Source organism: Salminus brasiliensis, chromosome 6, assembly GCF_030463535.1.
Source record: "Salminus brasiliensis chromosome 6, fSalBra1.hap2, whole genome shotgun sequence".
Classification (NCBI taxonomy): Eukaryota; Metazoa; Chordata; class Actinopteri; order Characiformes; family Bryconidae; genus Salminus; species Salminus brasiliensis.
In genome coordinates this window covers 4,834,573-4,847,870 of record NC_132883.1, presented here as the reverse complement: position 1 = coordinate 4,847,870, position 13,298 = coordinate 4,834,573, and the positions used below count along the sequence as shown (strand labels likewise).

Sequence of the window (13,298 nt, the reverse complement as noted above, 5' to 3'; positions counted from 1 at the left end):
ATTTGGCCACGAGCTGAAACTTTGGACGAATTTTTGCTACCTTTAGGAGCAGCTAGTAAAGTTCGGTATCGTATCGGTATTTGTGATGTGGCTGATGTGCTGGTCTGTCCGTTTATGTCCCAAAATATATACTGTCAGTTAGAGCTGGGCAATATGACCATATTTTATCGTATCGTGATCAATTTTGTTATCGTGATACACAATATCCAGCTTAATAAACACTGATCAACTGTTTTTATTACAAACATTACAGTGTGATTTAAAAATAAATAAATGAAATAAAATCACTGTTTTCAGTACGGGAGAGTATCTGAATAGTAGTTTTTAAGAATCTGACGCTACTGATGTATTTAGTCATAATATCTTGTATCGTGCAAAATATCTTTCAATATCGTGATGTAGTATTTTTACCCTATCGCCCAGCCCTACTGTCAGTGGTACTGACAGTACTGTCACTACTGTTGGTGGTAATGTGTCTTGGTCATGCGGTATAGACTGACCTGGGACAATCGAATACATACAGTACTTAAAGATTAGGTTGATTGTGGCCAGAATGACCGCAGAACAGACTTGTTTTCTTTCCATAAATGGTTTTAGTGATGCTTGATTTCTGTCAGTAAAGAATGCATGAATATTTCACTCCTCACTATTAATCTCTGGAAGTTCAGGGGACTTGTGGCCTGTTAGCCTAATCAATTAGATTCTTCCACAATATCTGCTCTAGAATAGCTGGTCATTTCCAACTCTAGTCCTTTTGTACTGTGATTCATCTGCTTGATGCTTATATTCGATCACAAGATCTGTTCCAGTCAAGCCCTCAGATGCAGCTTATGTCATGATTGGATTCTGATTGGATGATTCAGAAGTTTCGCTGTCCTCTCATTAATTGAACTGATTAGGCTAGTTTATATTAGGCTAATTATAATTCTTATATGCAGGAGAGCTTGTTTCTATATGTCAGTCTGTAGTGTCATTTCCCCCCTCTCTGTTGTTTTTGTGTTTTTGTCATCATAATTCTGAGTATTTCTAGTAAATCTGTGAGCCTGGTGGGTTTTGCCACGGCTGGCTTCCTCACGTCTAATGCATTGCCATAGTAATGGCGCTGCATTGCAGATATCGAGATGGAGGCAGTTTTTATTGGCCTCCTTGTTCGCTCTGCTCGGCTCACTGGAATACCATCACCATGGCAACCGCTCGTGGATTTCTTTTTTTTTTTCCTCCTCCCTCTAAAAATTCTCCATCACGTTCCAGTCGAGTGTATTGTGCTAGCCTCAGGCCTCAGACTGTTGCAAGGGACTTCTTTGAATGAGGATTTTTTTTATTGCCCATTGCTTCCTAGCTTAGATTGAGTATTAGCTATTAATTGGGATAGATTTGATGGGTTTATACTGTTCAGAGATGCTTAATCAGACCAGTTTCAGCTTTTATTATTGAGTTAAGTGATTGTCTGATTTCATTTATTTATCTGGTCATTGGACTGATTCCTCTGAACAGACAATGTAAAGTCGATGTCTCTATAACCTCTATAACCAATAAACACACAGCTGACTAGACCAGTTAAAATGAACTAATCTTATCAGTTGAATTAAATAATAGCTAATTGAATAATTCATTTGATGCCATAGCATAAAATATCAACTTTTTCCTTAAGAGTTTGTTAGCAAGTATTTATATATGATTTACAGGAGCAGGTTGAGAACCAACCACCAGATTCTGATCTCCTCAACCCGCTTTTTGACTTTCCTTAGCAGGCTGAAATGAGAGCAGCGTCTACGCTTCCCATGGACTGAGCTCTGCAGCGGATGAAAGGATGTGAATCTCTCCCTTGTTCACTCTTCCTGGGATGAGTCCAGCCCCACTGGCTTTTGAGGGTGACGCTGATGGATGAAATGACGGAGGAGCCAAGGGGACAGTCAGGGAGTGGACAGGAGGAGGAGACTGAGCCTGGTTTGTTGGATGACATAGTCCAGGTCAGCGTGGGTGCTGAATCAGGCGGAGATGAGGACATACCACCTCCTGATTGGCTGGAGCCGCTGGACGAGGACTGTGGCGAGGATGGCAAAGAAGGTTCGGAGAATGGCAGGAGCCGGCAACAAGGGGGTAGGAGGACCAGAGGAGGATGGTATGTAGTTTCACCTTTGTATTGTGAAAAAATATACATATTTACATCATGTTTATGCTTAATTGTTTATAATTAATTATGTTTCATTTCATCGGAAACCTGGAAAATCCTGGAAAATTAACAAATTCCTAAAAATATCAGTGAGATCCTGGAATCGTTGAGCTGTTGAGCCGCTAGGTCTGCAGATTTTAGCCACTGATGCTCTATTCGTTTACCAAATAATTTACATTGGGAGTTGCATCTAACAAGACAGACTTGCACTCAGGACTAGGCATTAAATAGTGCATTAACCAATTAAGTGTGTAAAACTGGTTACACTGAGAAGCTTTTAATTACAGCTGGGCAATATGACAATATTTTATCGTGTTGTGATAAATGTTGTTATGGTGATACACAATATGCTTTTGTGAGTGTATTGTGAATATCATCAGTGCTTAAAGAGCACTGATTAACTGCACATTTTATCATTCAAGAAGAGTGTGATGTGTGTGTAAAAATCACAGTACTCAGTATGGGAGAGTATTTGGATAGCAGTTTTTTTATTTTACGCTGTTGGTGCAGTTTGTCTACATGATGAAATATTACAATAAATATCGTACATCGTACAAAAAGTCAAGTCAACAGGCTTTATTGTCGTTTCAACTATATACAGAGTACACAGTGAAACGAAACCTCGTCCCTCCAGGACCATAGTGCAACACAACACTGTGCAGACAGAACACAAGTGCAGACAGACAGTACAACACAATGCAATGGGTTCACATTGGGTAAATATGTGTGTGTGTGTGTGTGTGTGTGTGTGTGTGTGTGTGTGTGTGTATTTAAATATCGTGATTTTTTTGGTTCCATATCGCCCAGCTCTACTTTTAATACACTTTATATGTATGTTGTCATGTATGGAACCAATGAAAAATGTCCTGGGTGATTTCCTAAAAAGAGTGAGGACCCTGTACAGCTTTCTCATTTCAGAATCTGATTTTCAGAATCAGAATCTTCTCATTTCAGATTCAAGTGACGTCCACGTGGCTGTGGACGTCATTATATACACTCTCTGCAATTTCCACATTTGTATTTGCAGCTTTGTAGATAATTTAGATTTAGACATTTAATTTAGACATTTAGTTTTAATTAACTAATGATCTGAAACCTGTGACATGTTAACATCTTTAACATCTAACAACTTTAACCAGAAATGATTTAAACAATTGGAAAAAGGCATTCAGAACTTTTGAATGGTGGGTTTTCACTATTATGCAGTTTTTTTCATCCTAATCAATCAATCAAAATCAATCAACCTGTGCTTAATCCCGGGAGAACATTGAGGTAGACACTAATTTATAGTGTAGCTGAGCCATAATTACAAGTCAAGAGACTGAATCAATCTGTGAATAAAATGTAAGTAACAATATTAGCAAAGAGGAAAAAGGTCAAATAAAGATAAATAAAGAAATAAAACTGTAATCAGCACCATCATATTGTTTTATATCAAGACCAAAAGATAACTAAAATAAGTCAATTAATAAAAAATTATCACATAGAACAGTTAAATAAGTGAAATGGAAGCTTTTTGTGGGCAGTGGTGGCTCAGCGGTTAGAGCTCCGGGCTATAGATGACAGGGTTGTGGGTTCTATACCCAGGCTTAACAAGCTGCCACTGTTGGGCCCTTGAGCAAGCCCCTTCACCCTCTCTGCTCTCCGGGCACCGCAGCAATGGCTGCCCATCACTGCACGGATGGATTAAAGGTAGAAGCCAAATTCTACCTGTGCCAAACACATATGATGAACATGGTTGTCCTGTCTTTAATAGTGTTGCACCAATACTGGCACTGATCGTATCGACAATAGAGAGCACCGATACCACACAGCTTACTGTATCCCTATTTGTTTCTATTTTTTTTTTCTGAAACCAAACGTTTAAACAACCAGTAAAAGCCAGTCAAACAGTTATTACCATTAAACACTTTACATTACGGCACTTTCTGTTTCCATGTGGTGTTTTTTTGGTTCTGAAACCAAAGGTTGAGTTTCAGCAGCTTGTTTAAAGGAAACACACTGAAGTTTAGCAGCTTTTTACACAGAGACGAGTACCTGAATGTGAAATCGCTGCATCAGCACTTTTTGTTTTTTAACTGCTCTGAAATGGGAATTTAGACAGCAGTTAAAAGCTGTTTGGTGAAGCTGAGCCAGATTATGCTTCCCAACCTGCACGTGTTTCTGCATTGTGGCCCTTTCTATGTTCTATGTCCCTTTCAGACGTGCAGTTCCTCAGCCAGTAAACGCTGCTCTTTCAAGCTTATTTGGGATCAGATATAAAAAAGTACAACCTATAAAAAGTGGTATAAAAAGTCTATCCAGTATTTAAGTCAGAGCTGGTATCGATATTTGGTATCGGCAGATACTTGAAAATCTGGTATCAGTTTTGGAAAGGAAAAGATGGAATTGGCGCATCCCTACTTTTTAATATATTTGGATTCAAACAAAAAATACAATTAAAAATGTTCACTAATAATAGTAATAATAATATCAGTCATAAACAATAAAACTAGCAAATGATCAAATTAAAAACTAACTAGAACTGGCTAAAAGAGCTGCTGGCTGAATGGAGGTTGCAGGCTGTATGTGTGAGTCTGCTGTGGTAGGATGTCAGTCACATTAAATTTGCTCACCGATCATGACTGATCAGCATGCTGTTTCTTATCCCTGTCATTGAGCACACACTGCACTCGGTTCTCCACAGTGACCACAGTGGAGAGTGCCTAGACAGACCAGTCGTATCCACACGGAGACAGGTGTGGCTGCAGGTTTTTATCCCAACCAACCGGGAGCTCACCTCATATACCTCATCAGTTGTTTGAAGATGGAGACCCTAGGACACCCTATTAAAGCCTTTGTCCTTTTTTTTACCTATTTAATCGTCTGGACATTTGGTCTTCATTTGAGCAGTATTGAGAGATGGAGGTAATATCACTAAACACAACAACTGAAGAAATTAAATTGTTAAAAAAATAATTTGTAAATATAGCATTAATAGAAATTCCTTTCCCAGACTCCTCTGCATCTGTGTAGAACCGTCATATTGCCCTTTACACTCACTTCTTCAAACTGTCACTTTTATAGAACCAAAAGCAAAAGCGGTTCTTCTGTATTGCTCCCTTTAAAGAACCCTTTAAAGCACTTTCCTTGTTTTTAAGTGTAGCGCTGGTCTGTTCAATAACAATATCCCTGATAAATGAGGGCTGCAGTATCCAAATGAGCATCTAACCACACTAGAGTTATGCACTCTGGACGCTGGAATTAAATAGTCCTAGACTAACCTGTCAGCATGGGTACTGAAACCAGCCTAAGATCTAACAGCTTTGCTTGATATTTACCAGGCGGAAAGGAAGAGGAGGAAGGCGGAAGGCGGCGTTGGGCGATGAGTGGTTGGACTGTCCTGAACTGGGCAAAGGCTGGAAAAAAAAAGTGATCTATCTCCGTACAGGCTCCGTCGTACCCAGAAAAATCATGAACTACATGAGGTAGAGGAAAGCCCAAGTGAATAGATTGAGAAGTTCCACTAAAACCTCCACCATCACCGTTCTGTACACTTCTCACCTTGTTTCTCTCTCATGCTTCTGCAGTCCAAAGGGCTTCCGTGTCAGGAGTAAGAAAGAACTCAACAGACGTGTCAAAGTCGACTTGACTCACTTTGACTTCAATCAAGGGATGTTTGTGGACGGCATTGTCACAACAAAGGTAACCGCTGCATATTCCACAGCCGTTTATACTAACACTTTGTTTTACGGAGCACAAATTAGGGGGACTTTGTTCAATAAAGCCTAAATTAGACTTTTCTAAATGATTTATTCACTATGCATTTTATTAATTATGCAGATAAATGCATTATGACCTTTATTAGTACATAACTGGTCTGTAAAAATGACATTATAATTAGTTAATAATACACAATTAAGATAGATGAAAGATAGATATTTGTGGACATCCCTACTACTACTACTGTGCTGGCACAGATGTGCAAATGCACACTCACAGCTTGTCTAGTCCCTGTACATAAGTATTACCATAAGATTAGGACTCTCTGGATAACAGGAATCTGTTGGCACCATGCTGCCTAATGGCAGGCATGGGCTAGAGGGGTATAAAGCCCCCCAGCATTGAGCTGTGGAGCAGTGGAAGAACTGTGTTCTCTGGAATGATGGTTGGTGCTCCATCCAATACTTTTGGGATGAGTTGGGGATGATGAGGTGGGGCAGTGATCATCCAACAGCCTGATCTCACTAACCCTCCTGTTGCTGAATGCAGTCAAATCCTCACAGCAGTGTTATTCCAGAATCTAGTAGAAAGCCTTCCTCCCTGGACAGTAGAGACAGTTACTCCAATTTATTTATTTAATATCCTTGATTTGGGAAAGAATTACGAATGAGCAGGTGTCCCAATACTTTTGTCCCCGTAGTGTGTTAACTGCTTTCTTGTTACCTCTTGCTGTATTTATGTTCTGATGTGATCTGGTGTTTCTACAAGGTGTTTCCTCTCCTTCAGTAAGGGTATAATGATGCTCCCTTCTGTTTTTCGTGGTGTCCCCAGAAACGGAGGTCCAGGTCCACACGTTCCCAGATTTCTCCCTCCAGTGCTGATGCTCCAGACCGTGATGTGCTCTGCAACCCAGACACCCCTTTTGTTGAGACCCCCCAGAGACCACACCTCACCCCCAAATGTGCGACCACTCCTTTACCATCAAATGAACCCTACAGCAGTCCACTGCAGCTCACCCAAGTCTCCCCTACCACACAACAAGCACCGCAACCCAGTCTTTCACCCTCTCTAGGACTGGGTGACTTTTCACCCCAAATACTGAGCGACTTTACCACTCCGGAAAAAGACAAGACTGCATTTCTGTCCCATTCCTGGCTCCAGTCCCCCCTGGCCCCCGTCAGCCCGACTGAAACCCCTGAGAAAGACCCGCCCATGTTCCTGAGTGCACTTAAAAGCTCCCCAGACTTCCGCCTGCCAGTGGACGGCAATGCAGCACTCAATGGAGGACAGCAGGAGAATGGTCTTTCTTACAAGTGCGTAAAACCACAGTGACCACAGTGGAGAGTGCCTAGACAGACCAGTCGTATCCACGCGGAGACAGGTGTGGCTGCAGGTTTTTATCCCAACTAACTGGGAGCTCACCTCATATACCTCATCAGTTGTTTGAAGACGGAGACCCTAAGACACCCTATTAAAGCCTTTGTCCTTTTTTTACCTATTTAATCATCTGGACATTTGGTCTTCATTTGGGCAGTATGGAGAGATGGAGGTAATATCACTAAACACAAAAACTGAAGAAATTAAATGGTTAAATAATAATTTAATAATAATTTGTAAATATATCATTAATAGAAATCCCTTCCCAGACTCCTCTGCATCTGCTGCCTTCTTTCCGAAGGCCTTGTAGAGCTCTATGGAGCTGCCTATGGTGATCTTACTCGGGTTTAAGTAAGACAGGCACCTCCAGAATCCTCTCCAACTGTGTTTTGATCATCTACAGCTGATGTTCTGCACCTGATTCTAATTCCAGGGATTTTAAGCAGTTATAATTCAGGTGTCTAAACTTTTACCTCACTAATAGCTAATTATTAAAATATTTTTTACATGATTTTTTCGCTATGCATTAAGATCATTATGACCTTTATTAGTACATAACTGGAGGTCTGTAATGTGAAAATCACTCATGATTACATCAATAATACACAGCAAACAAATCTGAAACCAAGCTTTGTTCTTTAAACTAACTCACAAGATACACTATTTGTCCAAATGTTTGTGGATGCCCCTTCTTATATTTGTTTAATTATATGACCTCCATCTCTAAATTATTGTTCCAATGAATGTCAAATGATGTCCATATATTTAAAAAATGTAATGTGACGTCCACAGATTACACATATTTACATGACTGTATTTCTGCTGTGTCAGAACAAAGACCTGCTGCCACACTTGCCTTTTGCAGTTATGATCGGACACCCCTAGACTAGACTATAATTGAGCTGTTATTTCTTGACTATACTATAATGTTGCGTGCATGGCCGGCTGCATTTTGGAGCTTTCCCTGAGATCTGGCTGAACTAGTACGGAATGATTTAATGGTTTGTGATGTTTTCCTGCAGGACCTGTGCAAACTGTGGATGTAAATACCCTAGTACAGATACTGGAGACAAGCTGTTGTGTCCCCAGTGCACAAGTATGTGAACTTTAGACTGCCTCAGTGTTTATGAATGCCACTGTCTCAGAGTGTTCAGATGTGGAGAAAAAAATAATGGCTTTTGTTCTGTCTTTTTTTCCCCAGTAAAGGTGAGGCGGCGTCCTCCTCACATCATCTTTAAGAAGGTATGTGTTTTCATTTGATCAGTTATTAATTATCAAATTTATCCCATCCGTGCCGTGAACACATGCACAAACACACCACTAAAACACACACAGTGGACAGTGAGCACACATGCCCGGAGCAGTGGGCAGCCATTGCTGCAGCGCCCAGGGAGCAGAGAGGGTAAAGGGCCTTGCTCAAGGGCCTAACAGTGGCTAGTATATAGTGACTGTAATATAGTGACACCTGGTGATATGACACATGTCCAGATACAGGGGTTACGATTCAGCATACTGCAATACATTGCGGTACGGTGAGCCAGACGATATTTGGCAATTTTTTTTAAATCAAATTTGAGGAAAACTGTCCACCATCATATGCATAAATTCTGAGTAAAAGACAAGTTGACTTTTTTATCCAATCAGAACAGTAGGATCTAAAGACAGGGTTCAACACTGCCATCTAGTGGTTGGTGGTTGAAACACAACACAAAATGAACCACTGTCTGACACCAAACTTTACATTGTAACTATTACTAACTATTATTCATTATTAATAATCGAAATTGGTGTTTCTGAGAATCAATACAGCCTTGCAAAATATAAAATTGTGATACTTTAGTATATCAACATTATCTTACCACTCTAATAGTAACTAAAAATGAGACTCAGTTTAATGTTGAGGATTTAAACATTACTACAATATAGATGGCATGCTAATATAGTACACAAATGACCCCTTTTACAGTCATAACCTGGGACATGACCAGTAAATGTATGCCAGTAAAGTTCAGACTTTGCATCATTTACACACAGTATGTAACTATTAAATGCTTTATTAAAAGGATGCATACATTTAAAGACGGACACTCTAGGACACCCTATGTAATTTTTTAAACCTATTTTTAACCTCCGTATTTAAAGAGTATTGCGAGATAGAGGTAAGTTAACTAAACACAAACAACTGAAGAAAATTAAGTGTTAAAAATAACGTGTAATGTATAATTAATACAAATCCCTTCCCAGACTCCTCTGCATCTGCAACCTTCTTTCTGAAGGCCTCATAGAGCTCTTTAGATCTGGCCATGGTGATCCTACTCGGGTTTAAATTAGACAGCCTCTTCCAGAATTCTTTATTAACCATGTTTAGTTAATCTAAACTATTATTAATGATTAATGAATAATGAATAATAATCAATACTGTGAATCACTGATAATGGATACAGTATTGAAAAATATAAAATTGCGATACTTCAGTATATCGATATTATCTTACACCTCTAAAATGAGACTAAACAATTTAATGTTGAGAATTTAAACACTCCTACAATGTAGATGACACACTGCACACAAATATAGTACACAAATGACCCCTTTCCTAGTCATAACCTGGGACATGACCAGTACATCTATCCCAGTGAAGTTCAGGCTTGGCATCATTTACATATGTATCTCTTAAATAATTTATTAATGGGGTGCATGCATTCCTATTAGGGTTGGGTACTGCAGTCGGTACTTTTAAGGGTCCCGGCCATATTACATTGGTAGTACTTCTGAGTACCGATTCATGTAAGTTTCGGTTCTAGAATAACACGCTGTCGGGGCAGTGGCGAGCTGGTGAAAAGCCAAGCTGGCCATGGAAACACATTGCTCTAAGCTGTGCAAACACCTGGTCAAACACAAGCTAGATCTAAAATCTTAGCAGCATGTCTGGATCTAGCGCAGATGGACCTTGCATGTGAACCGGGGATGCTGGTTACTGCCAAAGTTTAATCATAACAGTGTGGAATTCAGATTTCCTGCTGCTGTAGATTGTACACTGTTTATTCAAACCGTACATGAATATTTGTAGCTTGTATCTCAATATGATTTTGTTTCTTAATTCAGTTTTGTTTTATTGTTGTTTTTATTCCTGTTTTGCTTATTGGTATTGTTATTATCTGGTGTCAGCCAGAGGAGGATGGGTTCCCCTTTTGAGTCTTGGTTCTTCTTAAGGTTTCTTGCCACTGTCGCCACAAGCTTGCTCAAAAGAGGCTTGGGCACGAATCTTTGTAAAAGCTGCTTTGTGACAACATTCGTTGTGAAAAACCTGTATAAATAAATCTGAATTAAATTGAATACAATCCAAATAGAAACCGCTTTCACCTCACAATGCATGCGTTTTACTTCCATTGTGAAACAACAAGAGCCCGAATACTGGTAGCGGTGTCTGTTCCAATGTGAACAGTACCCAGCCCTAGTTCATACTTACAATGAAATTCCACAGCATGAACAGCCAGCAGCTCCTTCATTTCTGAATCAGGTGTAAAATGCTCTCTTGCATTATTTATCTTGCAAAAAATGTAAAATTTACAGTAAATGTAAAGCTTCGCCGGACATGCTTATTTTTATTTTTGTCCCGCAGTGTCCAGGCATGCATGCTAGGTAGTAGTTTTTGCTTATGGAATACTTCCAGGGCATTTCCTGTCAGAACACTAACACAAAATAAACTCATTTGTGAAAACAAGCTAAAATATTATGCTTTGCCAACTGGAATCTAGACATCCCTGCTTTTCCAGGGCTCCTTCTGTTCACACATGATCCCTCCCTGTAATCTACTGGCAGTTGTACTCGGCCTCATGCCGATAAATCAGGATTTTGACTCTGGCTTACATTCATACCGAACCCCGTCTCTTTTAATTACTAGTAAATCCCCAGGTAAAAGTATACATGTGATAGGGGCTTATTTCTGTAATAGGAAGTGATCTCAGACACATGCTGGGTCTTTTACTGTTGTGTTTACATCCAGCCCTTTAACCTGAGGCTGAGAGGAGACGACAGGACGTAGCCCAGTACTGTTAATAAATGTATTATAAGTAGTAAAAATGAAGGTATTGAAAGTTATACATACACAGATATGGTTACCCTCCATGATGAGTCATATAATTAACCTCATGCCGTGTGGAGTGTATTAATATATATATATATATATAACATACACATTTTATATATATATATATATATATATATATATATATATATATATATATACAGTGGGGAAAAAAGTATTTAGTCAGTCACCAATTGTGCAAGTTCTCCCACTTAAAAAGATGAGAGAGGCTGTAATTAACATCATAGGTAGACTCAACTATGAGAGACAAAATGAGAAAAAAATAATCAGAAAATCACATTTGATTTTTAAAGAATTTATTTGCAAATAATGGTGGAAAATAAGTATTTGGTCACCTACAAACAAGCAAGATTTCTGGCTGTCACAGACCTGTAACTTCTTCTTTAAGAGGCTTCTCTGTCCTCCACTCATTACCTGTATTAATGGCACCTGTTTGAACTGGTTAACAGTATAAAAGACACCTGCCCACAACTTCAAACAGTCACACTCCAAACTCCACTATGGTGAAGACCAAAGAGCTGTCGAAGGACACCAGAAACAAAATTGTAGCTTAGTGTGAAGAAATCTACTGTGGGAGCAATAATCAGAAAATGGGAGACCTACAAGACCACTGCTAATCTCCCTCAATCAGGGGCTCCACGCAAGATCTCAGCCCTTGGGGTCAAAATGATCACAAGAACGGTAAACAAAAATCCCAGAACCACACGGGGGGACCTAGTGAATGACCTGCAGAAAGCTGGAACCAACGTTAGAAAGGCTACCGTCAGTAACACACTACGCCGCCAGGGACTCAGATCTTGCAGTGCCAGACGTGTTCCCCTGCTTAAGCCAGTACATATCCGGGCGCATCTGAAGTTTGCTAGAGAGCATGTGGATGTTCCGGAAGAGTATTGGGAGAATGTTTTATGGTCAGATGAAACCAAAGTAGAACTGTTTGGTACAAACACAACTCGTTGTGTTTGGAGGAGAGTGAATGCTGAGTTGCATCCAAAGAACACCATACCAACTGTGAAGCATGGGGGTGGCAACATCATGCTTTGGGGCTGTTTCTCTGCGTCTAGGACGACTGGTCCGTGTACATGAAAGAATGAATGGGGCCATGTATTGTGAGATTTTGAGTGCAAACCTCCTTCCATCAGCAGGGCATTGAAGATGAAACGTGGCTGGGTCTGTCAGCATGACAATGATCCCAAGCACACTGCCAGGGCAACAAAGGAGTGGCTTCGTAAGAAGCATTTCAAGGTCCTGGAGTGGCCTAGCCAGTCTCCAGATCTCAACCTAGAAAACCGTTGGAGGGAGTTGAAAGTCGAAAGTTGAAAGTTGAAAGTTGAAAGCCCCAAAACATCACTGCTCTCGAGGAGATCTGCATGGAGGAATGGGCCAACATACCAGCAACGGTGTGTGCCAACCTTGTGAAGACTTACAGAAAATGTTTGACCTCTGTCATTGCCAACAAAGAATATATGACAAAGTATTGAGATGAACTTTGTTATTGACCAAATACTTATTTTCCACCATTATTTGCAAATAAATTCTTAAAAATCAGACAAGGTGATTTTCTGATTTTTTTTTCTCATTTTGTCTCTCATAGTTGAGGTCTACCTATGATGTCAATTACAGGCATCTCTCATCTTTTTAAGTGGGAGAACTTGCACAATTGGTGACTGACTAAATACTTTTTTCCCCCACTGTATATATATATACATATAATCGCCGCTGTCCAGTGTGAAACGTACCATAAATGGTGACTTTACAGGAGAAGGCAAAAAAAATAAACTTTGAATGGAAGTCAATGTAAAATACAAGTTTATTCTAAATAATTTGGAGCATTTCTATTGGTCCATTCACCCAGAATAACATACACTGTGTGCAGAAGCAGCTACAGGGTTCAAATGAAGGAGAACTAAAATGGGCAAAAATGGGAGATACGTGTATATA

General features: G+C 39.8%; 1 protein-coding gene across 3 annotated transcripts in view; it reads left to right on the top strand.

Annotated features, from left to right (window-relative positions):
* mbd1a (methyl-CpG binding domain protein 1a) overlaps positions 1-13,298 on the top strand; it is a 31,844-nt gene that overhangs the window by 4,495 nt on the left and 14,051 nt on the right. The window contains exons 1-7 of one of the 3 annotated variants that reach the window (XM_072681396.1): positions 2,037-2,122; positions 4,860-5,080; positions 5,497-5,640; positions 5,743-5,857; positions 6,707-7,188; positions 8,275-8,348; positions 8,454-8,494. In XM_072681396.1, coding sequence (XP_072537497.1) covers positions 4,980-5,080; positions 5,497-5,640; positions 5,743-5,857; positions 6,707-7,188; positions 8,275-8,348; positions 8,454-8,494 — 957 coding nt within the window. In that variant the 5' untranslated portion in view covers positions 2,037-2,122; positions 4,860-4,979. Of the gene's footprint in view, positions 1-1,748; positions 2,123-4,859; positions 5,081-5,496; positions 5,641-5,742; positions 5,858-6,706; positions 7,189-8,274; positions 8,349-8,453; positions 8,495-13,298 lie in introns of those variants that run through there. The other 2 variants (XM_072681395.1, XM_072681394.1) reach the window with 2 other exon arrangements.